General features: G+C 56.1%; 1 protein-coding gene and 1 long non-coding RNA gene across 2 annotated transcripts; one reads left to right on the top strand and one right to left on the bottom strand.

Moving 5' to 3' along the window:
• Window positions 1–132: 132 nt before the first annotated feature.
• Window positions 133–26803, top strand: NLRC3 (NLR family CARD domain containing 3). Its single transcript, XM_053894074.1, is given in 21 exon segments — window positions 133–247; window positions 8498–8590; window positions 8977–9038; window positions 9289–9490; window positions 9587–10404; window positions 10406–11322; window positions 12305–12391; window positions 15104–15187; window positions 15644–15727; window positions 17116–17199; window positions 18393–18476; window positions 18934–19017; window positions 19676–19759; window positions 20303–20386; window positions 20874–20957; window positions 21442–21525; window positions 23585–23668; window positions 24083–24166; window positions 24847–24930; window positions 25310–25393; window positions 25719–26803. Coding segments are annotated over 18 exon segments (3183 nt in total). The 5' UTR covers window positions 133–247; window positions 8498–8590; window positions 8977–9038; window positions 9289–9312; the 3' UTR covers window positions 25810–26803.
• Window positions 5881–15439, bottom strand: LOC109278241 (uncharacterized). The gene is made up of 3 exons (XR_008419189.1): window positions 14917–15439; window positions 12430–13796; window positions 5881–9402 (listed from the first exon to the last, which is right to left on the bottom strand). It is a non-coding gene; the product is annotated as an uncharacterized LOC109278241 (long non-coding RNA).

The raw sequence follows: 26803 nt of genomic DNA, 5'->3' as shown, positions 1-26803 counted from the left end.
GACGGGCCGGAGCCCCCCTGCCCTGTGCAGCCAGTGCCTCCCCATCCCTTCCGACAGGGCTTTGCTCCCGCCCCGCACAGATCCCGAGGGCTCGGGGCCCAGCTGACCGGCCACAGAGAATCTCAGGACATCCTCGCCACCACGCAGCTGCCTCTGTCCCCTGGAGCAGGGCTGAGCCCGGGAGCACCAGGATGGAGAACCCTCGGCCCCTCAGTCTCGGCATCCCTAGGGAAATGAGGTCTGGGAGGTAAGTCGAGTCCAGGCTGCCTCAGTGCAGGATGGGGGAGGAGGAAGAGACCGCCGGCAGGAAGGACCGTGACTTATAAGGCCTGAGTTGCTCTAGGGAGCGGTGGCTGGGTGGCACCGGGAAGGTGTCCCCGTGGGGGCCGGGAGCTGCTGAGCAGGACTAGTTCACCGTACGGAATAAAGAAACATGTGCCCAAGGGCAGCCCACGATGGGCCAAGGGGACAAAGCCCAGCTCCCCAGGTACCAGTGATGGGCTGGGAGGAGCAGGAAGTAACCAGAAACCGCTGCAGGCAGGCAGAGTGAGGTTGAGCAGCCGAGGGGTTAAACTTGGCATCGGCAGACCCGGGCTCCATCCCTGGCCTCACCTTCCACCTGCAAGACGGCAGTGACAATACCAGACCTGCCCCGGGGTCCTGAGGGCCCAGGGAGACGGCGCAGGCAGGCTGGGCTCTGGCATTCAGTGCCTGCCCCACAGACACCACCCTCTTGTTGGGTGAGCAGCCCCCAGGGGTCTCTTCTAGCCACACCTTTGGGTGGACTCGAGGCTCATCATTCTGAGAGGGCCGGTAACCAGAGAGGCCTTCTCAGAAGAGGTGTCACCGAGCTGTGCCTGCGGTGGCTGCTGGCCATGGTGTCCTCCCCACGGTCGGGCTCCTGGGTTCCTGGGGCGCCTCTGGGTCTCTTCCACGGGGACACACGCTTTCCCCAGGCCGGGGCCTCACTGTGGCCATCACAGGCCACCCTGTGGCTGGCTCCCGAGTAGGGGTGTAGGCCGGCAGCACCTCCTCTGTCCCACGGGCAGTGCAGTATGAGAAGGCCTGTGTCCTGTGGCAAAGCCACCGCTTCCTCCCACCTCTAGGAAAGGCTGCTTGGTCTCGAGAGGTCCACGGCCACGGTGCTGAGCCACCTCAAGGGGCTGAGAACTGAACTCTTGGGCCCTGAGAGGCGGGGCGGGGGCAGGGAGTCTCTGGAGACAGGAGCATCCGAGAGGCTGTGGCCTGAGGTGAGGGCGGCCCAGGCAGGTCGGCGCTGCAGGGTCCGAACGTACAGTCCCCAAGTGCGGGCGGGCAGAGAGAGGCTGGCTGTCTTGCAGGCCCCTGGGAGGGCAGCACGGGACAAGACGGGACTTGCCGGCAGAGCAAATGAGTAGATCGGGACCTGTGTCTTCTCTGGGATGAGACGTGAGCTCCGCTGTCCGTCCTGAGGGACGGGGACTGAGCGACACCAACGCCAGTGAGCACAGGTCCTCGGCTGCGTCGCACCCCACGGGTGAGGCTCTGGAGGATGTGGGGGTGTGGGGAAGCCCGCTCCAGGGGGTGGCCGTGGTCTGCAGCTGTCTGGCTGGCTGGCCCTGCCCACCACAGCTCAGAACGACTCTGGCCTTCAGATGGCCCAGGGCAGCCCAGACCACCCGCCCGTCTTCCCCTCTTTAAGCTGGTCGCAGGGCCTCCTTCCGCTCTCACCGAAGGCTGTCCGCACTGGACACGGCCTGACCGTCCCTGGCGGCGTGTGTGGCACTCGGGCCGTGGCAAGCTCCACCCTGCAGGGGCGGATTCTGGGCTGCACACAGGGCCTGTGCGCACACGCGGCCGGGTCGCTGTCCCGTGGGGGGAGCGCCCTCACTGGCCTCTGAGGTTGGCCCTGGGTTTTAAAGTATAAGCACATCCCACGTAATACTTGGGATATACTTACACTGAAAGAACTGCTGTTTATGCGAAATTCAGATTCTAGTGGGTGTCCTGTATCTTAATTTGCTAACCCCGGGAACCCTAGCCCTACGGCCAGCAGGGCAAGAAACAGGAGTGTCTGACCCGGAGGAAGTGTTGGCTCCCAACGCCGAGAGGCACATGGGACTGGAGGTGGGGGCAGGGGGGAGCTCCCCCCTGCCACCTTCCCAGACACTACTCTGCCCTGCCTCTTCTCCCCTGATGTTGTCCCTCCGCTGCCACTTGCCCGGCCTTTCTGGCCTAGCGGTTCCCAATGCCGGCTGCTCCTTACAATCACCAGGGGAGCTCCAAAACACACACGCGTTGACTGGGCGCACGGGTGGCTCAGTCGGTTAAGCGTCCGACTCTTGGGTTCGGCTCAGGTCATGATCTCGAGGTTTCTAAGTTTGAGCCCCACATCAAGCTTCGCGCTGACAGTGAAGCCTGCTTGGGATCCTCTCTCTCTGCCCCTACCCCATTCACATTCGCTCTCACCCTAAATAAATAAACTCAAAAATTTTTATTAAAAGAATACATACGTGTTGAGGCCCTACCTCACACCAAATAAACCTCTAGGCGGTTGAGCTAAGCAGTGGCTTTTTAAAAATAGTTCTTCCTAGAACGACCATAAGATTCAGCAATTCCACTGCTGAGTATATAAACCCAAAGGAATCGAAAGCAGGGACTTGAACAGGTATTTGTACACTTGGTATTTGAACAGGTATTTGTTCGCAGCAGCATTTATTCACAAGAGGAAAAAGGCAGAGACAACCCAAGTGTCCATGGATGGACGAATGAATAAACAAAATGTGATCTAACTATAAAGACGGAACATGACTTAGAGTGAAATTTTTAGACGTGTCACAACAAGGATGAACCTGGAAAGCAGACACAAAAGGACAAATACTGCATGAGGTCCCTAGAGGAGTCAGATCCGTAGTGACAGAAAGGAGAAGGCTGGGTTCCAGGGGCTGGGAGGAGGGGCAAGGGGAGATAGTGCTTAATAGGGGCAGGCTTCCCATCGCGGGGATGAAACATTCCAGAGGTAGATGGCGGTGACGGTTTCACAGCATTGTCAATGTACTTAATGCCACCGAGTCGTACGCTTTAAAAACGGTTACAACGGTAAATTTCATGCTGTGTATATTTTACCACACCCACACCCACACACACATAGTGCTCTAGACACTGTCCTGCCAGAGCCGAGGAGCCCTGGGCCCGGCCCTTCTTCCACATGGTCCCCTCATTCCCCTAGCCACCACCTCACCCCCAGTAGCAGCAGGGGCAGGGTGTCACCTGTGGGTGTACCTGGACAACCAATGACGGGAAGCCATGTCTGCCGCCGGGCCACGCCCTGACATCACCCAGGCCAACAGCAGGACACAGGCCCTGCTGTCCTGGCCTCACGTGCTAAGAGGCTGCACTAACACTGCTCGGCCTTGGTTTACGCACATGGGGAGATCTGGATGGCTGCGGAGGTACAGCTTACAGAGAGCAAAGTGAGCCCAGCGGGTTTTTACATCTGTAGGCACCTGTGTATCTGCACCCAGCGGTGATCGTATCGATCGCCCAGATCAACGTATACAAGGAGGTGACTACTGCTATTTTGACTTCTCTCATGTCAGATAGGTTGGGCCTGACATTAAACTCCCCATAAGCGGATTCACAGAGTACGTTCTCTCCGGGGTGACATTTTGTTCACTGTGTGTCTGCAAGAGTCAGCCACTTGAGTTTGTCCGCAGTTCCTTCGCTGTCATTACTACCCGGGACCTGATTGTTTCAACTTTACAAAAAATACATACACACACACACACACACATATCCCGTTCTATTGTTGATGGATATTGGCAGTTTCTCCTTTTTTTTTTTTGGACACTATGAATAAAGCTGCTAGAACATTCCAATACTGTGTCTTGATGGATATAAACACTTGTTTCTGTTAGATATACATAGCCAGGCAGAGAATTGCTGTGTCACAAAAACATGCCTATTTGGCCTTATCACTACCAAACACTTCTCTGAAGTGATTTCACTTTGCATTTCTTAGAATTTTTTTTTTTTATTTTTTTAACGTTTATTTATTTTTGAGACAGAGAGAGACACAGCATGAACGGGGGAGGGGCAGAGAGAGGGAGACACAGAACCGGAGGCAAGCTCCAGGCTCTGAGCCATCAGCCCAGAGCCCGACGCGGGGCTCGAACTCACGGACCGCGAGATCGTGACCTGAGCTGAAGTCGGACGCTTAACCGACTGAGCCACCCAGGCGCCCCTCACTTTGCATTTCTTTGATGACTAAGGATATTATCTTTTGTGACAGATCTTCGATTTTTTGGCTCACTTTTAACTGAGCTGTCTCTTACTGATTTTTAATGTTTATTTTTTTTTTATTTATGAGAGAGAAACAGAGCGTGAGCAGGGGCGAGACAGAGAGAGAGAGGAGGACACAGACTACGAAGCAGGCTCCAGGCTCTGAGCTGTCGGCGCAGAGTCTGACGTGGGGCTCGAACTCACGAAAGGTGAGATCATGACCTGAGCCGAAGTCGGACGCTCAGTTGACTGAGCCACCCTGGCGCCCCTGTTTCTTACCGGATTTTTAAATGTACTGGAGACATCTCCTAGTCAGTGGTTTGCTGTCTCACCCTTTTAAAACTGTCTTCTGTCGAACAGATATCCCTAATTTTAATGAATCCAAACATGGCACTCATTTCTTTCACGGTTAGTGCTTTTTTTGTGCTCCACTTAAGTCTTTACCTAGCTCAGGTTCCTGAAAGTATTCTGTAACTGTTCCTAAACACTTGGTGGGGCTAGCATTCACATTTAGATCTATGATCCAGCTTGAATTAATCTTTGTGTGTGGTGGGAGGACGGGGGTCAAGGTCCATTTTCCGATAGGAATATCCCATTGGAGCAACACAATGTAGTACAAAGACCATCTTTTCTCCCCTGACTTGCAGTGGAGCCCCTGTTGTAAATGTGGTGACCACACATGACGTGTGGGTCTGTTTCGGGACCCTCTGTCATATTGCACCGGGCTATCTGCCGGCCCTGTGCCAATACCTACAGCTCTATACTAAGCCTTGATGTTGGGTAGTAGAAGTCGTCTAGCTTTGTTCTTCTTTCTCAAAATAATTTTGGCTAATCTAGGGTCTTTTGATTTACATATATGTTTTAGAATCAGCTTGCCAATTTCTACCCTCCCTTCCTCACCAAAAAAGCTTGCTGGAATTTTGATTAGGATGTCGTTCAATTTATCGATCAATTTGGGAAGAAATGATATTTTAATAATAGTAAGTCTTCCAATCCATGAACATGGTAAATCCCTCTTTTAGGTCTTCTTTCATTTCTCTTAGTGTTGTTTTTAGTTTTCTGTGTAGAGGTCTTGCAAATTTTTTGCTGAATTTATTCCTATTTTTTTTTTAATGCTTATTTATTTCTGAGATAGAGACAGAGCATGAGCAGGGGAGGGGCAGAGAGAGAGGGAGGCACAGAATCCGAAGCAGCTCCAGGCTCTGAGCTGTCAGCACAGAGCCCAACACAGGGCTCGAACTGATGGACCGTGGGATCATGACCTGAGCTGAAGTCAGACATCCAACTGAATGAGCTACCCAGGCGCCCCTAGATATTTGCTTTTTAAATATTTCAAACTTTTACTTTCAATTTCATTGTTGCTGATAAGCAGAAATAGATATGACTTTTTTAAACCGACCTTGTGTTCAGAAACCTTGCTAAGTTCATGTATTAGTTCTAATCAATTGTAGACTGTTTTGGATTTTCAATGTATATAATCATGTCAACTGTGAAGAGTGAAAGTTTTTTTTTTCCTTTTCCAATCCTGAAATCTTTTATTCTTTCATTTTCCCTATTGCACTAGCACCTAATTGAAAAACCACCAGGGGGGGCCCTGGGGTGGCTGAGTCGGTTTGAGCGTCCGACTTCAGCTCAGGTCATGATCTCGTGGTTTGTGAGTTCGAGCCCCGCGTCGGGCTCTGTGCTGACAGCTCGGAGCCTGGAGCCTGCTTCGGATTCTGTGTCTCCCTCTCTCTCTCTGCCCTACCCCTGCTCATTCTCTCTCTCTCTCTCTCTCTCTCTCTCTCTCTCTCTCTCTCTCAAAAATGAATAAACTTCAAAAAAAATTTAAAGACAAACACCAGGGCACCTAGGTAGCTCAGTTAGTTGAGCCTCCGACTCTTAATTTTGGCTCAGGTCGTGACCCCAGGGTTGTGAGATCCAGCCTCCTGCTGGGCTCCACGCTGAGCATGGAGCCTGCTTAAGATTCTGTCTTGACTTCCCTCTGCCCCTCTTTCTCCGTCCCTCTCCCCCACTGATCTCTAAATTAAAAAAAAATTTTTTAATTTAATGTTATTTTTTTTACATTACCAAACTCCTTCATATGCAAGTAATATAAATATTTGTTCCTAAGCTCTATATTATGTTCTGATGACTTCTGTATCTATTCTTGTGCTAGCCCACCCTGTTTTACACAGCTTAATACACGTGGAAGATAGTATTCAAGAACCTAAGGTTGGTTCAATGTTAGAAAATCTGTAGTGTAGCTCACAGATTAAAGGAGAGACTGGATATGAACCCAGCATGTCACTCTCTAGTGACTTCCCACCACACTTAGTACAAACCCAAACGCATTATGGTCATTATGACGGTGGGTGGGTCTCAAACGTCCTCTTATCCTGTGAGCCCCACCCCTACCCCCATTCACTGTGCTCCAGCAACTGGCTTTTTCTGCCCCAGTAATGCACAGGGCACGTGTCCTTGCTGTCCCCCTAGCTCTGTGTGTAATTAACGCTTTCTCACTCTTCAGATCTCCGCTCCTAAGTGGCCTTCTCACAGAGGCCTTCCCTGGCCACCGTGACAGCCGACCCACTCCGCCATGCACACTGGGTGTTTCATTCACAGCGTGAATCGTGTCAGATGGCCTCACTCATTCACTGGGTTTCTTTACTGTCATGTGCCCCACCCGGATCACACTCACAGGGTCAGGACCTTGTCTAACTTGTTCCCTTCAGATCCCCCAGTGCCCACAGGCCACAAAAGGCCCTCAGTAAATACCTCCTGATTCAATGACTGAAGGGAAATAAATCATGTGGTTGTGTCAATACTGCTAAAAAGGTATTTGCTAATTTAACAGACATGCCTAATTTTTTAAATGTGGGGACGTACAAGGGGAACCTCAGTGGCTCAGTTGGTTGAGCATCCCACTTCGGCTCAGGTCATGATTTCACGGCTCGTGAATTCGAGCCCCAGGTCGGGCTCTGTGCTGACAGCTCAGATCCTGGAGCGTGCTTTGGATTCTGTGTCTCCCTCTCTCTCTCTGCCCCTCTCCTGCTCATGCTCTCTTTCTCTTAAAAATAAACATTAAAAAAATTTTTTTAATGAAGAAAAACGTGGGGACGTACTGTAAGAGGCAGGAGATTGTCCAGCACAAAGGCTGCTGTCAGCGAAGCCTTGGTTTCTCTCTCAACTCAGCTGCTCCCCAGCTGTGTCGCCTCGAGCCAGTCACTTAACCTCCCTGAGCCTCAATGTCCTCATCCATAAAACGGGAGCGGTGACAATTTAATAAGGGTTGTTACAAGAAGCTAAATGACGTAAGTACAATGTTTAACAGATCGTCGTCTGGAGCACAGGAAGCCTTCAGGAGCAATCATGTGGTGTTATCTGAATGGTGCTAGGACACAAGGAAGCAAAGGAATCTTTTCCGAGAGGAGAGAACAACTTAGACACGATCACAAACATGAGGCCTGATGGCTTGGGCTCGAACCACGCCTGGGAGTCAGACGAGGATGCCCAGTGTGATTCCCGTCACTCACCACTGCGTGGGGGAGGTGGAGGGTCTGACCCACGTGGGAAAACTTGTTCAGGATAAGTGTTGCGATTTTAGGAAAGAGATGAAGTTATTCATACTGCAGTAAGAATTCACTGAGAAATGATGGGAAATAACATGAATACTTAACATTTGATGGGAAAGGAGATACAACGCACCAAGACTGTCTGCCTCAGTGACACCCACACCGATCTATCCACATTAGTGAGACTTCAGTCAGAACCCCATCTGGTTTCTTTTCCCCTTGGATTTGACGCCAAGAAGAACAAAAGAGGGGGAACAGCCAAGGGGTCCGAAGAAGAAGAATGAGCGAGGCCTCCCCCTGGCCTCTTACAAACGCTGCCAGACTCCCTCAGCTGGGCTGGACACGGCCTGCCCTGAATTCATTGCACTTTAACACTTCAACAGTGCTCCGGACGGAACGGCTGGAAAACGCTATTCTACTTGTTGTCAAGCCCCTTTTAGCATCTTCTAGGTAAAAAGGTTCAACCCGGGTTAGAGTGCCAGGAAAGCCCAGTGCAAGCACAAGGTCAGGGAACATGTCGGATTCTTGGGGCTGGAGTCAGGTGACCCCTCCTAAGTGACGATCGTTGAGACCCAGAGAACCGCCAAGCTAGAAGACACGGGCCAGACCCATTTCACTGAGCGGCTGGTATCCGGAGTGGCAGTTGTGGCCTCCGCTCAGCCCTGTCCTGTCTTCTCTCCTAGACCCCTGGGCGAGGGATGGCTGACCCCCACCCCCTGAGTTCGTGGGGCCCTGCCGGAGGAGCTGCCGTGGGCCGGACACCCCGCCCGCTGCAGGTGAGGAGGGGGCAGGGGCGCGCCGGGGGTCCTGGGGCGCCCACCGTAGCTGAGGGAGGGACACACGGGATCCACTCGGAGCCTCAGGGAAAGCGACGGGAGCAGGTGGGGCCCCGCACGGCTCCGCCTCTCGGTGGCCCCACACTGCAGCGCCCCGCAGAGAAGGGCGCTGCTGGGGTCAGGAGTCCCCAGGGGCTCCCTCCTGACTCACTCACCCCTCCCCTCCTGGCAACCACGGACGATCTTTTCCCTCTCTCCACAGTTTTGCCTTTTCCGGGGGGGGTCACAGAGCTGGGCTCACAGAGCACGCGGCCTTTCCAGATCGACCTCCTTCATTCTCCCCTTCTCGGGAGCAGAGCTGCTCTTAACCCCGTCTCCACTTCCAGGTCACAAATGAGGACAGCACAGCACGAGAAGCTCAGGCGGCCTGCCCGGTGCCACACAGCCAGTAAGTGGCGGAGCTCAGGTTCCAGCCTGGGCCCGGTTCTTATCCACCATGCTCCTGGCGTCAGGGACGACGCTCGCCACCCAGGAACGAACGGCCCTTCCCGGCCCTTCCCGGAGGCCGGACGGAGGGGGCCACCGGCAGCCTGGGGAAGGACAGGGAGTGGGTCCCTCCCCATCCCCGGAGGCTCACTCACCTGTCCCAGGCCAGGGTGGTGACGCGGCACACGGCACCTCAGGCCCTCTCTTCGCAGCTGCTGGCGGCCATCGCGGACCCCATGAGGAAGCAGGAGGTGCGGACCGGCGGGGAGGCAGGCCAGGGCCGAGGCCCCGGCCCCCCGGCTGGGCAAGTGAAAGCCCTCGTGGACCTGCTGGCCGGGAAGAGCAGTCAGGGCTCCCAGGCCCCAGAGCCCCTGGACAGGGTGCCGCAGGCCCCCCTAGGGCCTCACGGTGACGGTAGGCGGAAGGAGGGTGTCCCCGGGCCCTCCCGCTCCCCGCTGCCCTCCCCTCCCCCACCCTCCCCAGCCCTCCCCTTCGGCCTCTGTCCCGCAGACTCGAGGATACGGAAGTGCCGGGAGGCTCTGCTGAACGGGGCGAGAGGCGGCCCCCCGCCCAGGCTGACCAGCCTCCTGCTGCTGGAGGGGCTGACGGACCTACAGCTGAGGGAACACGACTTCACACAGGTGGAGACCACGCGTGGGGCCTGGCGCCCGGCCAGGAGCCTCACCCTGGACAGACTCTTCCTGCCTCTGTCTCGGGTGTCTATCCCCCCCCGCATCTCCATCACCATCGGGGTAGCCGGCGTGGGCAAGACCACCCTGGTGAGGAACTTTGTCCAGCTCTGGGCCCGGGGACAGGTCGCCAAGGACTTCTCCCTGGTGCTCCCCTTGACCTTCCGAGATCTCAACACCCACGAGAAGCTGTCTGCGGACAGACTCGTCCGCTCCGTCTTCTCGCACATCGGGGAGTCCGGCCCGGCGGCGGCGGCCCCGCCCAAAACCCTCCTGATCCTGGATGGCCTGGACGAGTGCAAGACGCCTCTGGACTTCTCCAACACCGTGGCCTGCACGGACCCCAAGAAGGAGATCCAGGTGGACCATCTGATCACCAACATCATCCGGGGCAACCTATTCCCAGAAGTCTCTGTCTGGGTCACTTCCCGCCCCAGCGTGGCCGGCCAGATCCCGGGGGGCCTGGTAGACCGGATGACAGAGATCCGGGGCTTTGACGAGGAGGAGATCAAGGCGTGTTTGGAGGAGATGTTCCCCGAGGACCACACCCTCTCCGACTGGGTCCTGAGGCAGGTGCGGGCGGACAGGGCCCTGTACCTGATGTGCACGGTCCCAGCCTTCTGCCGGATTGCGGGGGTCGGCCCTGGGTCACCTGCGCCACAGCGGGCCGGGGCCCCAGGACGCCGGGCAGCAGACTCCGAGGACCCTGTGCGAGCTCTACTCTTGGTACTTCAGGATGGCCCTCGGCGGGGACGGGCAGGAGAAGGGCAAGGTGAGCCCTCGCATCGAGCAGGTGGCCCACAGCTGCCGCAAGATGGTGGGCACTCTGGGGCGGCTGGCCTTCCACGGGCTGGTCAGGAAGAAGTACGTGTTCTACGAGCAGGACCTGAAGGCGTTTGGCGTGGATCTCGCTCTGCTGCAGAGCGGCCTGTGCAGCCGCTTCCTGCAGCGGGAAGAGACGCTGGCCGCGTCGACGGCCTACTGCTTCACGCACCTGTCCCTGCAGGAGTTTGTGGCGGCCGCGTATTACTACGCCGCCTCCAGGCGGGCTATCTTCGACCTCTTCGCCGAGGGTGGCGTGTCCTGGCCCCGCCTCGGCTTCCTCACACACTTCAGGAGCGCGGCCCAGCGGGCCATGCAGGCCGAGGACGGGCGGCTGGACGTGTTCCTGCGCTTCCTCTCAGGACTCCTCTCCCCCGGGGTCAACGCCCTGCTGGCAGGCTCCCTGCTGGTGCAGGGGGAGCACCAGGGCTACGGGGCCCAGGCTGCCGAGCTCCTGCAGGGCTGCCTGCGCCCCGACGTGGCGGTGTGCGCCCGGGCCGTCAACGTCCTGCACTGCCTGCACGAGCTGCGGCACACGGAGCTGGCCCGCGGCGTGGAGGAGGCCATGCAGAGCGGCAGCCTGGCGGGGCTGACCGGCCCCCGGCACCAGGCGGCCCTGGCCTACCTCCTGCAGGTGTCAGACGCCTGCGTCCAGGAGGCCAACCTGTCCCTGTGCCTCAGCAAGGGCGTCCTCCAGAGCCTGCTGCCCCAGCTGCTCTACTGCCGGAGCCTGAGGTGGGTGCTGGGGTGGGGGTGTGCGCGGTGCGGGTCGGAGGAGACAGCGGGGGCCTGGAAGGCCGTTCCCCTCCACCACGCCCCCCCGTGCCAGCATCCTGGGGGCCGCCTGCAGGGCCACAGCACGGACGGCTTAAGGCAGCAGAAACTTGTTCTGTCACAGCTCCGGGGGGCACGGTCCAGACTCAAGGGGTCGGCAGGCCTGAGCTCCCTCTGAAGCCTTCCTGCCTCACTAGCTCGTGCTGTTCACTGGCAGTCCTCAGCTCGTAGACGCATCACTCCGATCCGGGTGGTCCCACGGGCGCCTCCTCCGTGTCACTGTCTCCACGTGGTGTTCTGACCAGGACGCCAGTCGTACTGGCTTACGGGCCCGCCCCCCTCAGAATGACCTCATCTGGACTCATGACATCCGCGATCACCCTGGTTCCGGATGAGGTCATGAGCTTGAGGCGCTGGCGTGGCGGCGGGAGGTCAGAACACCAACATATCTTTCTGGGGAACACGATTCAACCTACGGCACTCTGTGAGCCACCCCTCTGCCGACAGAGGCCGCGCCCACTTACTCCACCACCACCCCTCCCGCCCATCACCCATCCTGCTCTGGACTTCAGTGTCTCTAAGACCAGGGCCGTCAGGACCTGAGAGCAGCTGCCACACCCTTAGAAGCAGAGCTAGCAGCCCGTGTCCCGCGGACACATGATGCACGGGGCTGCCGGGGAGACGCCCTCTGCGCAGGAATCCTGGGGCTCACCACACTGAGGCTCCCGGCGTACCCTCCCGGGAAAACCTCGAGCCTGGCGGGCGTGCCACCACGGGTCCCCGGGCCACCTCGTGGTGGGGGCTGCGTGGCGATGGAAACGTGGGCCAGGGAAGGGATGCCAGCCTGGGTGTGTCTGCTGCCCTGAGGGCGGCCCTTTGCCGGGGCCTCGTTCCACCCGCCCGCGGGCGGTGGTACCACTCATTATCGCTCTGCCGCCTGCAGGCTGGACAACAACCAGTTCCAGGACCCCGTGATGGAGCTGCTGGGCAGCGTGCTGAGCGGGAAGGACTGTCGCATTCAGAGGATCAGGTAACGCTGACCCGGGAGACCCCACCCGGGGTGCCTACCTGTCGCACGGGGTCCAGGGCTATTTTCCCGTCCTCCTCTCTGCTCAACCGGCCAGAGGCGCCTGCAAGGAGAGGTGCCTTGGAAACACGTGGCTGCTTGTTGCTGCCCCTTCCGGAAAGTTCCGGAGGCTCAGGTCCCTCACCTATAAGAAGAGGGAAGGGATGTGGTGAGGGTCAGGTGCTCTGGTGGACATGGGAGCATTTCTGCAGATACTCAACGTTCAGAAGTGCTGCGAGGCACAATGTTCTCTAAGCTCCTCTCGATGTTTGCCCTCAAAACAGTATTACAGGCACAGGATTGGCTCTGGAAATTAAATTAGAAATTTTTTAATTTAAAATTTGGATTTAAATTTGAACTTTTATTTAAACGAGTACAAGAAAAAAAAATTTAAACATTGAATCTTTAATGGTGTGATGAGACACAAGTCTGTGTGCTGACGGCAAAACAGAGTTTCGTGCTTGTGAAATCTCCTGTGATCACATTTCCAAGTCTCAGTAACGCTGAGGAGTGGGCTTGTGACCTGGGGGTGGTTAGAACTAGGGAGAGGAGTCTGGAGAACAGGATCCCGAGAGGAATTCTTCATCCTCACTTAAGCCTTCCTCTGGGTTCAGGAATAATCTCTGAGAAAACAAAAACGGAGTGAGTCAGGAGCCAAAAGAAGTCACGGAAGACAGTGGTGAGCGGTGGGCTCTGTGTGACCCTGTACAGTCAACTCTGTGCCAAAGGAGTGTAAAAATGGGGTTAAAACGGTATCTGTGAGTCTGGGGTCTCCGGGACCCCCCCAAAGGTTTAATGATTCACTAGAAGGACTCACAGAACCCAGAAGAGCTGTTGTACCTGCACTTGTGGTTCAGGACGTCAAAAGGATACGGATTTAAATGCGCAGAGGGAAGGGTGCACGAGGCGGGCCCCAGAGAGACAGGGGCAAGCTTTCAGTTGTCCTTCCGCTGTGGTGGTGCAGACGGGGCCCGCCTCCCCAGCCACCACGCGCAACAGCACACATGAAGCGTTCTAACCAGGGAGGCGCACCCGGGCTTGGGTCCAGACATTTTACTGGAGGTGGGTCATGGGAAGCCCCTCCGGAGGTAGGGACGTCAGGCTGCTACTGCACGGCCCAAGGGCCCCAGGTAAACACAGACAGACTTATCAGGCAGGACCTTACAAGCGTTCAGAGGTCACCTCTCCGGAACTGGGGCAAGGTTAACCCTTTCCTGCACATTCCCCCTTCCGGTTGTTGAAGCAGCTTCAGTGGGTTAACTCAAGGCAAGTGGTGAGGACGGGCCAGGCACAGAGGAAGCACTGGATGAGGGCCGGCTATTAGCGGGATCCCCTTGGGCTAGCAGCCAGAGATAGAAATGCAATCCCTCTGAAAGAAACACAATAACATTAATTAATTTCATTAATATTCTTCCTTCACGGGAGCCTTCAGCAAAATAGTCAACTTCCAGAGTTTTGCATAAAGGAGTCTGGATAACGCTCAGAAAATATTCTGCACAAAAGCCAAAATTTCTTCTAAGGCCACGTGCTCTTCTCCCCCTCTCTGTAGGTGGTCCTCAGGGGCCACATCCCGTTTGAAAAGGCACCCTTCAGAAAACACACGTGGCTCATGAGATATTAAAAACTGTTACAAAAGTCCTGAGCAGAGAGGGGACAGAGGTTCTAGGACTCGAGGACGGTTATGTAGAGGGCGGTCTGCATGAATGATCTTCAAATTCTATGCAACAGAATCCCTTTTAAAAGTGGCCTATCAGCCAGAATGCCCACAAAAGACGGGCACCCGGGAGCTTCTGGACAGAAAGAGGAGACGTGGAGGCCCAGAACCCAGGCACGTGGTGCCCCTCAGCCTCTGGGACTCCTAAAGCTGTTCTGAGGAACACGGGTTTTTGCTCTTTTTGTTTGTTTGCTTTTAATGTTTATTTTTCCGAGAGACAGACAGATTGCAAGTGGGGGAGGAGCAGAGAGAGAGAGGGAGACCCAGAATCCGAAGTAGGTGCCAGGCTCTGAGCTGTCAGCACAGAGCCTGATGCGGGGCTCAAACTCATGAACCGTGAGATCATGACTTGAGCCAAAGTCAGACACTTAACCGACTGAGCCACCCAGGCGCCCTGTTTCTGTTTTACTTTGAAGTTAATTCTAGTTAGTACCATTTTCCTTCCCTGTGCTAGAAAAGGACAGGGGCCAGTGGTGAGCTGGCCACAGTTCATGAGAGCAGGTTTTTAAAGTTTTAGGAATTTTTGCAAGCTGGGACTGCTTGAAATTGGCCGTGGTGAGAGTATTTACACCATGGAAATCGGCCAATGCTACAAATCAGTATTGTTGTACTTTTCCGGCACACTGCTGCCGGGGATCTTTGTGGGAAACTTCTGTAACTGCCCATGCTCTTTGCTGCCCTGTTCGCATAGAAGCCATCGTACTGGATTCTGGCCAGACTCTGCCTTGGGAATCTTTGCCAGTGTGAGGGTCTGTCCCCTGCACTCTGGCCTTACCTTACTTGGCTCAGAGGCTTTCCTGGCCTGGGCGATTCTGCTCCAGGGCTCACGTCATCTCCACCTGCGTCCAGGCCCTCATGATGCTGGTGAAACCGGGAGGTTTGGGTCACAAGCCTGGTGTTGAGGAAGAGGCCATGACAGTCATAGACCAGCAATAACCACTCTTCTCCTTCTCCTTGGGCAGCTTGGCTGAGAACCAGATCAGTAACAAAGGGGCCAAAGCTCTGGCCAGATCCCTCCTGGTCAACAGAAGTCTGACAGCTCTGGAGTAAGTAGGACACCAGAGGCCAACGTTCTACCACTGGGACAGGGAAAGCTTGTCAGCCATCTTGTGAAGTCCCCCAGACCACACTGTCCCCTCGGTCAGTTGGAAGGACAGCACAGTGAGCAAATTCCTGGCTCCTCGTCAGTTGTGGGGATCAGCCCAGGGAGGCACCAGAATTTTGGCCCTGAAGCTGGTATGATTCTCCTCTCCATACTTGGCCCAAGCCACGTACATCAGATCCTGCTCCCCACCCCCCACCCCCCGCCGACCCCCCATCACATGGGGCCATACTGGGAAATTCCTTACTTGTTCACCTGAATTACGATCTCCACAAAACATGAAATCTTAAACCCCGTTATTGTCAAAGAGCATAGATTTAAAGGTCAGTGTAACTTCTTTCTTTCCTCCCTGGGAATTGGATAAAAGAAAACAGTTCTTTCTCTCTCTTCTTCCCGCCAGCCTCCGCAGTAACTCCATCGGACCTCAAGGGGCCAAGGCTCTGGCAGATGCTCTGAAGATTAACCGCACTCTGACCTTTCTGAGGTACGCGCCATCTGCTCCACATCCCGATATAACCAGCAGAGGGCGCACAAAACCCTCTCCCAGGTGCCAACCATGGAGTGGGAGATGATTCAAAATGGCAGGCATGCTATACTGGCTCCTGTCTAGGTGGATGCCACATGATCTCGTATCTATACAAGTTTCAGGTTTCAGTTCTTCTGTGCTCATTGTCCTTGTGTGTACAGCCTAATCCAGGGATAGAGGAAAAGGAGGATGCGGTTGTATACAGGTGGAAAAGCAAAATAATCTATGAGGAAAACCTCTTGTCTTCCATCGAATGGGAAATCCCCAAGGCCATGGTGTCAGGATGTTCCCCTGAGGTGTTTTCCAGGACGCTGAAAGTGCCATTCTCTAGAATGTTCCTAAGGTTTGCTGTGCTCCTTTTAGGAGTTGGCATATGTGGTTGTACCCATCCTTAGTTGAGTGTGTACTGTCATTTGTTTTTTCATTTATGTATTTTTATTGGGGTGAAATTCACCACTTTAAAGTATACATTTCAGTGTCACTTAGTACGTTCACAGTTGTTCCTTCATCACTTCTATGTAGTTCCACAATATTTTCATCACCCGAAAAGAAGACTGTATTCTTTATTGACCGCCTCCCATTCTCCCCTCCCCCCAGTCCCTGGAAACCACCAATCTGCTTTCTGTCTCTATGTTTGCCACGGAATCATACGATAAGACCTCTTGTGTCTGGCTCCTTTCACTTAGCATAATGTTTTGAAGGTTCATCCACATTGTAGCCCGTGTCAGTACTTCATTCCTTTTTCTGGTTAAATAACATTCCGCTTTATGAACAGACCCCAACGTACCCATTTGTCAGCTCACGGACATTTGGGTTGTTTCCACCTTTTGGCTCTTGTGGATAATGCTGCTGTGCACATTCATGTGCACACATTTGAGTACCTGTTCTCCATTCTTTTGGGTAAATACCTACCAGTGAAACTGCTCAGTAACTCTACGTTGGACCTTTTGAGGAAGCGCCGGACTGTTTTCCACAAGGTCCGCACCATTTTACATCCCCACCAGCAATGGGTGAGGGTTCCGATATTTCCACATCCTTGTTAACATTTGGAGGCTGTGGCTTTTAGCTGTAATTAAGACTACGGACAACCTAGCTATCGTCATCCAGATAATATGCGCACCCCGTTCCCAGTCAGCAGACAAATGCTTAGAGACTCAGAGGGAATCCTTAGGATTCCCTGGGAGGAACCAACTGTTCCCAAATCCTGTGTGGTGGGCAGCAAGGGCACGCACTGGTCAGCTGCTCCCCCCACCCCCTGGGCCTTGGTAACACTGTGGTAGGGGTCAAGGCCACCATTGGGCCCTCTCTTGTGCCATTGGTGATGTACCTCTTCCTTGCCTCCACAGCCTCCAGAACAATGCGATCAGGGATAACGGTGCCAGGTTTGTGGCTGAGGCCTTGGCCGCCAACCGGACCCTCTCTGTGCTACAGTAAGTGGACGTGCTGGCCAGCAGAGATACCCCCCCTTCTCCCCTCCTCCAAGGGCCTGTTTCCTGCAAGGAAGGATGATTGGGGAGACGGCCTGAGACTTTCGGGCCCATCTAGATGACCCCTGGAAATCTTGATGTCCACTCTTCCACAGAACAGGTATTGGGGAAATAATTAAAAATAAAGCCTCCTGCCAATGCAGAAAATCCTCTCCGCAAAGGTAGAAAAGAAGGAAACAGTTGCATTATTTGAAGAATCAACCAGATTGCACTGCACATCACTGGCAACCCAGAGCTGGCCAGGACAGAAAGAAATCTCACCCCTTTCTACAGCCAAGCAGATACAACCCACGGCACGCGTGTTCTCAAGATAACTTGTCCTCAAGTAAGAGGACTGGACAGCACCGTCTGTCACCCACAGTGTTTCCTCAGTTTGCCTGGTGGTTAAGGTCGTCAGCCGTTCAATGATTGCCTTTACCCAAAGGAAAAGCCAGGCTCCTCGTGCCGTTATGACAAGCGACAATTACAACTTGGAGTGGTGCTACCTTCCTCGATGCGCTCCTTTCAGAGACGTGGTTCTGAGGTCCCTTGGGGGCCATCACTCCGGCAAAAGGCTTATTTAGCTTTTAAAAGGATTCATACGCTTCTCAAAGGGACAGATTTACAATCCCAAGTTTTCTCAAAGAAATGCTCTGAGGGAAAGGATCCCTTTTGGAACCAGTGAAAATTCCCTTTGGTTGAGATTGTATCTGGCCTTACACAGGACAGGTCCTGCCCTGCCTGCCCTTCTGGGATGCGCACGGGGGTTCTCTTGTAAGCATCTCCCTCCTCCAGATTTAGTATGAAGGGAAGTAGCTTTCGGAGAAGAGCGGAAACGGAGGGTCTGCCCTAGGCAGGACTGCAGGGGTGGGAGGTAGGCTGCGGGCTGGTCGAGAGGGAGGACGACTGTTGAGTGTTGGGAGGGTTGCCTGGGCAAGGAGCCCAGCCGTCCTTGCCTCTGACCCCCCACATACCAGTGTCAATCTGCTGGCATCGTTTCGGCAATGATGCACAGACTGTTGCTAGAGCCCCCTCTGCCCACGCGGTGGGGAGAGCACCTGAGTCGTCTCTGAGCTCTCGCCCTTCCCCCAGACTGTCCCGAGAGGGGGAATGGCTGCGGCCAGCTTTGCTGAGGGACCCCCTCCCCTCTCCCACAGCCTGCAGAAGAATACCATTGGGCCTCTGGGAGCCCAGCAGACGGCAGATGCCCTGAAGCAGAACAGGAGTCTGAAGGAGCTCATGTGAGAAATGCGGAAGGGCTACATTTGTATCCTCAGTGACCGGCACAGAGCCCAGCCCATCACAAATATTTGTGAGCATGGGGATGGATGGATGGATGGATGGATGGATGGATGGATGGATGGATGGATGGATGGATGATGGATGGATGAACGGATGGATGAACGGATGGATGGACGTGTGGGTACTTCACATGAAGTATCACAAAACCTCTCACCAAAGAGTTGGCCCTGCCCCTGCTAGGGAGTCCAGACGTACTTTGCTAGGTTGATCTCTCACAGGCAGTTGGGAGTCACCTGCAGAGGCCACCAACCAGACTCAAGAACAGACTGTGCCCTGGGCACCCTTAAGACAACAGAGAGAGCACTGCCCTGGAGGGCTTCCCTGGACCCTGATCCCCGGGCCCCACCCGCCAGGCTGCTCCAGAAAACCAGCGCACCCTTGTCTTCTCTCTTGCAGATTCTCCAGTAACAGCATTGGCGATAAAGGTGCCGAGGCCCTGGCTAAGGCCCTGAAGGTGAACCAGGGCCTGGAGAGCCTGGAGTGAGTCTGCCTGACCACACTCAGGAGTGGCCGTGGGCAGTGGGTGACATCCCTGGGTGGGTGACACATGGGTCTAGACGTCCCATCTAGAAGGTGGGCGGGTCCCGGAAGAGGGCTGTCAGTCAGGGCCACCACCCTGCGGGGATCCAGCCAGCCGCCAACCCTGGGCACACTGGGATCTCGGTCTCTCTCCGCGCCTACCTCGCTGTTCCGTCCCACCACCAGCTCCATTTCCCTGGACAGCAGAGGTTGGTGTTGGTTCTGGAGTTTCCAGAGTCACAAGCACCAAGTCCCCCTAGGCTGGCACTGGTGACTAAAGAGGGTTGCAGCTGCAGCAGCCTTGGTGGGGGCTGGGGGAGCTCAGCGCTGCCCCCACCCTGGCTGCAGACACAACGCAAACCCCTTCTCCGGGCCATTTAGAGCCACGCAAATCAAGGCAGAGTCTAAACTTTGGGGGCTGGTCACGCTAGAGCCACCTGCCCTGACCTAGCAGGGTCTGGAACAGGTGGGGGATGGGGACGGGAAGGAGGGATGATAAGAAAAACACCCAGGGTCCCCCAACTCTGTTGAGCCCTACACCTTCAGTCCCCAAGCTGGAACAGTGGCTCCCGGGGGGCCCGGGACAAGCGTCCCAAGCGCTGCCCCGTCCTGTTTGCAGCCTGCAGAGCAATTCCATCAGTGACGCAGGTGTGGCGGCGCTGATGGGGGCCCTCTGCACCAACCAGACCCTCATCAGCCTCAAGTAAGTCCCGCCTTCCCTCTCCGGCCGGGGTGTCCCTTTGGTCAAGGGGTCTGAAGGGCCTTTGGGACTTGGGAGGAAAGGCTGGGGCCGGGAAGGCCACACCTCCCTCTGTGGGTCCATTAGGAAGACATCTGTGGTTGGGCAGCTGGGTCCTGGAGCATCCTGGGTCCCGGAGCCTGTGGCATCCCACCCGCTCTGGAGGGCAGGGGACAGCCGGGGTCCTCAGCTGGCTGGTTCTGCTACTCCCTCTGCTACACGAGCTTGTGAGGCAGCCAAGCATGCTCGCCTGCCCCCGTCCCCTCACCTCTGAGGGCCCGTCAACCGATCCGCTCCCTCCTGGGTGGCCCCACTGTTGGCAGTCCCACAGGGAGATGCTTGGCCGGCCGGGGAGCCCTGCCTGTCGGAGGCCCTTCACACCCGATCGCTCAGGACGCCCAGGTCACCCCTGAGGTTCCTTGGGTTTGAGAAGCCTGAGTGCCAGGGCTCGTGTCCCCCAAGTCCCCACGTATCTGGTCAGCAGTTCAGGGTCTTCTCTCTCCCCAGCCTGCGAGAAAACTCCATCAGCTCAGAGGGAGCCCGGGACCTGGCTCAAGCTCTCTGCAGCAACAGCACCCTGAAAAATCTGGAGTACGTGAGTCGGGGGCGGGGTGTGCTTCCTACGGCCCCTTCAGGCCCAGGGTGACAGGGGGCTGCAGACCCTCGTCACCTTGTCATTTTACAGGCTGGAGGGGGACCCGGTTGGGGAGGGGGAACCAGGAGACCTGGCCTCTGGGGGCAGCCCCTCCACTCTCATGTGATAAGTAACCTACAGATGAGGTTCGTGGGGACGCTGCCTGCCCCCGTGCCCCAGTCCCCGTGGTGATGTGAGGGGGGCCAGATCTTCAGGGCAGCGCAGCACAGGGATCAGGAGTGAGTCCTCCAGGGGGGATGATCTGTCCCGGGACCCTGTCCCTGTGGCAGTCAGGAAGGCACGTGCTTGGCACACACCAGCGCTCAATCAACACGAGCTAGGTGGGTCCTCGGGGAGGAGGGGGCCTGGATTCCCAGGTGAGCAAGGACGGGGGCTCCACGCCGGCAGGCTCCTGCTTACTCGCCCCTGATCCCTTCCTCCCAGCCTGACAGCCAACCTCCTCCACGACCAGGGCGCCCAGGCCATCGCGCTGGCAGTGAGAGAAAACCGGGCCCTCACATCCCTCCAGTGAGTCTACGGTGCCCCCCACCCCTCCCTGTCCCCTCTGCAACACTGCGGGGCCATCATACCCGCTGGCATCGGGCTCCCCCACAACACGGCCTCAGGGGCTTCCAGTAGGCCGCGCCCTGTCCCCCTCCAGCCCCCGCCCCCGCCCGCTTCCTGGGGCTGATCCACTGAGAGGCCAAAGGTGGGAGGTGGGCACCCACCTCACACCTGCAAATGCCACAAGCCTCATGCAGGGGCCATTTGGAGTCTTCATTTGAGCCCGTCCCTGTGCCCACCCCTAACCAGAGAGTGCTGACTGACCCCTTGGGACTAGACCCGAGGCGGGGTGCAGGAGTTGTGTCCACCAGTGGCCAGGACCCCGTCCTACAAGTACTCCTTCCCTGCCATCAGACTCTCCTGGGAGGAGTCCCCTCTTTCTGCACCTTCCAGAGCCTCCCAGGCTCTGCTCTGGCCCACGTGGTCACACGTGTCTGTGTCTGCCCAGCCTGCAGTGGAACTTCATCCAGGCCGGTGCAGCCAAGGCCCTGGGACAAGCACTACAATTCAACCAGAGCCTGACCAGCCTCGAGTGAGTGGGGCCTCGGCAGGGGCGGCGGGAAGGGCAGGGCGGCAAGGAAATCTGAAACCTCGGGGTCCACCAGGCACACGGCTCGGCTCGTGCCAAAGGCCCTCAGCACACAGCCTCCTCTGCCCTAAGGCCAGCGGGCATATTTCTGTTCTTATCTGTTTTGTTGTTTTTTAAACAGCTTTGTTGATACGTAATCCCCCTACCACAAAAATCTACCCAGATAAAGCATACAATTCGCTGGCTTCTAGTATACTCACAGAGTTGTGCGACCATCCCCACAATTGTAGACCATTTCCCTTAAACCTTAAACAAACCCCCACACTCATCAGCGGTCACTCCCCATTGCCCCCGTGCCCCAGCCCCTGGAAACCACACGTCTGCTTTCTGTCTCTACGGAGTTACCTGTACTGGACACTTCACGTACGTGGGACTGAACAGCGTGTGACCTCTTGCCACCAAGGTCTTTCGTTCGGTATCAGGTTTCCAAGGTTCACCCAGGTTGCAGCGTGAATCAGGGCTTCATTCCTTTCTGTGGCTGAATCCTATTCCGCTGTGCAGATTGACATGCCATTTATCCCCTCATCTGTCGAGGAACATCTGGGTGGTTTGGACTGTTTGGCTCTCATAACGCTGCTGTGAACGTTCGTGTACAAGCTTCTGCCTGGACATACGCTTTCATTTCTCCTGGGCACATGAGCGAGTGGAGCCGCGGAGTTGAATGGGAACCCTGTCTCTGACCCTCTGAGTCTCACCTGCTTTGGACCGCGCCCATGGCTTCTCCCTTGGCATCCAGGATAGCCTATTTCTGCCTGGTTCTTTTGTCTGACATCCTGGGGCTCCTCAGGGATGTGTTCTAGGCCATCTTGTCTCGAACGAGCTCCCTATTCCAGAAGCTGTCCTCTCGCACACTCCCGGACTTCAGAGTCCCGGTGCCCCCACGTCTAGACCCCTCTCTCCTGAGCCCCAGACCCACGTAATCACTGCCCACGCCACCTCCCCACGAGTCTGTTTCTCAGCTCCACCTCACGAACGGGCCCGGCCAACCCGGCCCGCGGGCTAGAAACCTCGTCTCTGTTCTCGCTTCCCGCTTGCGACTCTCCTCCCAAGGCCCCACCGGCTCCCTCCACCCTCGCGGCCACCGTCCGGCCACCAGCTCCACTCACCCTGCGTCCCCGTAGCAGCCTCCACATCCAGTGCATCCGCTCACACCGCTGGCCAAACATCTTTCCAAAATGTGTATCTGTCCCCGTCCTGAGATGCTTCGATGGCCGCCCAGCGCCTGCAGAGTGAAACCCACCCCTCGGTGTGGCTTCTAACAAAGGCCCCAAAGGCCTGCTTCCGTCATTTCACACGCCAGCCACTTGGTGCCATTTCTTCGGGTTCCGTGGACGTGCCAGGCCCCCTCCCCCAACTCTCATCCTGCAGGTTTCAGTTCAGACCTATTTCTCCCGGTGGCCTCCGTGACCACACGGGGGCAGGAGACCCCGCGGGCTCCTCCGTCCCCCCAGCACGTGGCCCACGGGGCCGGCTCGTTCGGTCACACCCGCCCACCCGAGACAGGATCAGGCCAGGGCACCACACGCACTAACACGTCTGCTAAAATCGCGAATGCAAACTGCTCCCTTCAACACCCCAATGCCACCCGAGGTAAACTCTCCATCATTTACCGCGCTAGGAACTGACTTTACTCCGATGTGGAAGGGAAGGAAAAAAAAAAAAAAATAGATGTAAAACCCTGACGAGCAAGAATGGCCAGGGACTAAGGGCTTCGACTGAATTCTCTGGCTGGCACGCCCATTTTTTTCTCCTCACCCTTGAGAGTATTTCCACGTGTCCCTTTTCTTGTTTGCTTCTGATGATCCAGGTTCATAGAGACCCCAGAGCCCTCTGCATGTTAATTAGGAGGCCGCGGGGGCGGTTATCCCCTCGGCAACCCTGGGAGTCTAGTCTGCGGTGTGCGCGGTCTGAATGAAAACTAGAAGGTCCAAGCTCAGGACGTCATGCTGGAGTGCCGCTGGCCCCGTGCCCTGTGAGCCCGGGGGTCACGCTCTGTGTTCAGTTTGCAGGAGAACGCCATCGGGGACGAGGGCGCCTCCGCACTGGCCAGCGCACTAAAGGCCAACACGGCCCTCACCGCTCTCTAGTAAGTGTTGACGTGCACGGCCGCCCAGGCAGCCGGCCCTGAGCCCTGCTTTCATACCAAACATCAGTTTTGCTTCCCAGCCGAGAAGGTGTGTTAAATTTTCCTAATGTTAGCAATTGGGACAAAGTAAGAAGTAGGGGTTCAGGGAGTGTTTTTCCTCAAACCCTCCAGGGAACCACCTCTCCTTCCCGTATCCGTAGCATCCCGATCTCTGTCCTCGGCATCAGGGGAGGCCGGAGGCGCGGCGTTCTCTGGACGGATCACAGGCCAACAGTTTTCAGCGCTATGTTGTCACTTGCAGCCCTCAGTCCAGGGGTGGAGAAGGAAGGACAAGGATGCATGGAAGCTGGGCCAGGCGGGGTGCAGGCCGGAGCGCCTCAGCCTGTCCGCACTGACCCCATCTCTTCTGCATAGTCTGCAGGTGGCCTCCATTGGTGCCCGGGGGGCCCAGGCGCTAGGGGATGCCCTGGCTGTGAACAGGACCTTGGAGATTCTCGAGTGAGTATTCCAGTCTCTGGTTGCTGTCTCTTACCCAAACGAACCAAGCTGTTGATTCAAAATGAAGATACAGAAGGGAAAAAATGTCAATTTACATGGAAAGTCACAAAGCACTTAAATAGCGTCACTGAGATGAAGCTTTCCCCAGCTTCCCCGCTGCCACCTCACACCTCTTCCCTGGGAGTCACCGCTGTGGCTCCTGCTCTCCTGGGTCTTGCCCAGGCTGCGCACATCCCGAGGTCCTCTGTAGGGGTCCTTGGCCACTGATCTTGGTCTAGGGGTAGATCCAAACCCCGGGCGGGGGCAGGGGCGACTTAAGCTCAGTGGGGGTCTCAGGCATGTCCCAGTCATTCCTGCTCTTGTGGTCCTGTGACGCTGAGCATGTGGGGACCGCTGGAGGAAGTGTCTCCTCTCTCACCTCAGTCCCACTCTCCTTCCTTTGGGATGGAGGGCGAGGGCTCCAACAAACCACCCAGGTCGGGCCAGCTTCACCCCTCCTGGTGCGTCCTGCTCCCCAGAGCCGATCTCTGTTCTGGGCCGGGGAGTCAGGAAGGAGGAACCGCCCCCCGTGGTTGCTACGTCCCTGCTGCCTCTACCCAGCGGCCCGTGCTCGTCTGAGGAGGTACTGTTCACACCCCACACCTATCGCTGTGCTTTAGGCTTCATATCTTTCCTGACAGCTTAAGAGGAAACGCCATCGGGGTGGCCGGAGCCAAAGCCCTGGCAAATGCTCTGAAGGTCAACTCAAGTCTCCGAAGACTCAAGTGAGTGGTTGTAGAGACCTACCTCCGCCCTGGCACAGCAGACTTCTCTGCTGGAACCTCCCCACGTAATGAGACGTTCTTGACTTCCTCTGTAAGCCGCTTCCCTCTGACTAGAAATGGCACTAGAGTCCACGTTGCAGATGAGTTTGTTCATTCTATCTAGCTTATGTCAGAGGTAAGCCATTGAATGCCTGCGGTTTTGGTCTTCCATCCTCCATGGCGCTCGGACGGGACCACCTGGCTACCGGTAGACACTGGTCTCAGGGGTAAAGGCCACCTTGCTCTTGCGGGGACACCTGTGATCAAAGCAGCACTGCTTCCCGGCGCATGTTCTGTCCCGAATGGCTCACGATGGTGTCTGCATCTTTTCTCTGCCTAGTCTTCAAGAGAATTCCTTGGGGATGGACGGGGCGATATGCGTGGCCACGGCACTCTCTGGGAACCACGGCCTCCAGCACATCAAGTGAGTGGGGCTCGGCCCTTCCCTGCCATTCTGGTCCAACCCGCCCCCCCCCCAACCCCGCAGGCTCACGGCTCCCAGGTCAGGCCCTGCCTTCCGCCCAATTCCTGGAGCTGGCAGACTCCCAGGTCTCTCAGCGGCTCTGCGGGGCAGCCCGGTATAAGAGGGAGCCGTTCTGGGCCTTCCCCATAGGACGGATCCTGGAAGCACGGTCTTGCCTGGAGTTCTGCATTTCGTGTGGTGACTGTCTGCTCTTTACTAAAGGGACTTGCAGGCCTCTGGCCCTTGAGCCCCTCTCTCAAGCCGGGTCCGAATCCTTCTCTTCCAGCCTCCAGGGAAATCACATTGGGGAGTCTGGCGCCAGGATGATCTCGGAGGCTATCAAGACCAACGCTCCTTCGTGCACTGTTGAAATGTGAGCGCAAAAGTGCCTGGTGGGTCAGGCGAGAGAACACAGAAGCAACTGGAAGCTTGTGAACAAAAACTCCCCGTCCAGGGCCCGTCCCTGTGGTCTGGGAACGATGCTGACCTGCACAAAAGCTGGTCTCCTGCAAGAGGCAGGAGGGATGCTGCCAAAGGGGTTGGGAGCACCTCTCCCAGCCCGGGTTCCGACCGGGCAGGGGTGACGCAGATTCCCTGCTGTGGCACAGAGGAGGGAAGGTGTCTGCCGTGGGACTCGGGGACATAGGCCTTAAAGCCCAACCGGTGAGAAGCGGGCGTGAGCTTCTTCATACCCCGAGGTCTTCACGCGCCCCTTTTGTTTTCATTGTCCTTTTCCACTGGTTAAAATCATCCCCTCACTCTAAAGTGAGCTGTCACCTTCAAGCCTATGCAGAGTATCCGTTTGGCACGGGTGACAGAAGGGACCTTCCTTTTCTCAAGAAGAACAGAAGGTTTTAGGAGTATGATCCTCAGAGATACACGGAAAAACTGTGAGAATTGGTTTGAAGAGAAATTAAGGCTTTGAGTTATAAAATTCCGGACAAAGAGACTAAGCTCTCCAAGGTCTTTGCCGTCTTTGATCCGTTACCAAATCTCTCAAAGGCAAGGACTACGTCCGACACACGTTATGTGGGGTCTGGCCCGCTGGTCGTCAATAGCGTGTTACATGTTGATGCCTCAATGTTATTCTACAGCCGGCTTCCCAGACCGCTGCTGCGCCTGCAGCGTCCCCATGAAGGCGACATCAGGCTTCCCAGACCCCTGCTGCGCCTGTCGTGTCCCCATGCAGGCGAGCAAGCTGAGCTCCATGTGGCACAAATTCCCTCAGGGGTTGGTCTGTGATGAAAGGAAAAAGTTCCCAAGTGGACACCACAGTTCTCACCAACTAAAAAACCAAGGAAAATGCTTATCAAGATTTTACAGTTTGAACACGAATCGATGTTGTTCCCAATGTTCCCTTAAAAATGAGTA

The sequence above is a fragment of the Panthera pardus genome, unplaced genomic scaffold (genome assembly GCF_024362965.1).
Source record: "Panthera pardus isolate Hobbes unplaced genomic scaffold, ASM2436296v1 HiC_scaffold_4, whole genome shotgun sequence".
NCBI classification, from domain to species: Eukaryota; Metazoa; Chordata; class Mammalia; order Carnivora; family Felidae; genus Panthera; species Panthera pardus.
This window is presented reverse-complemented; position numbering and strand designations above follow the sequence as displayed.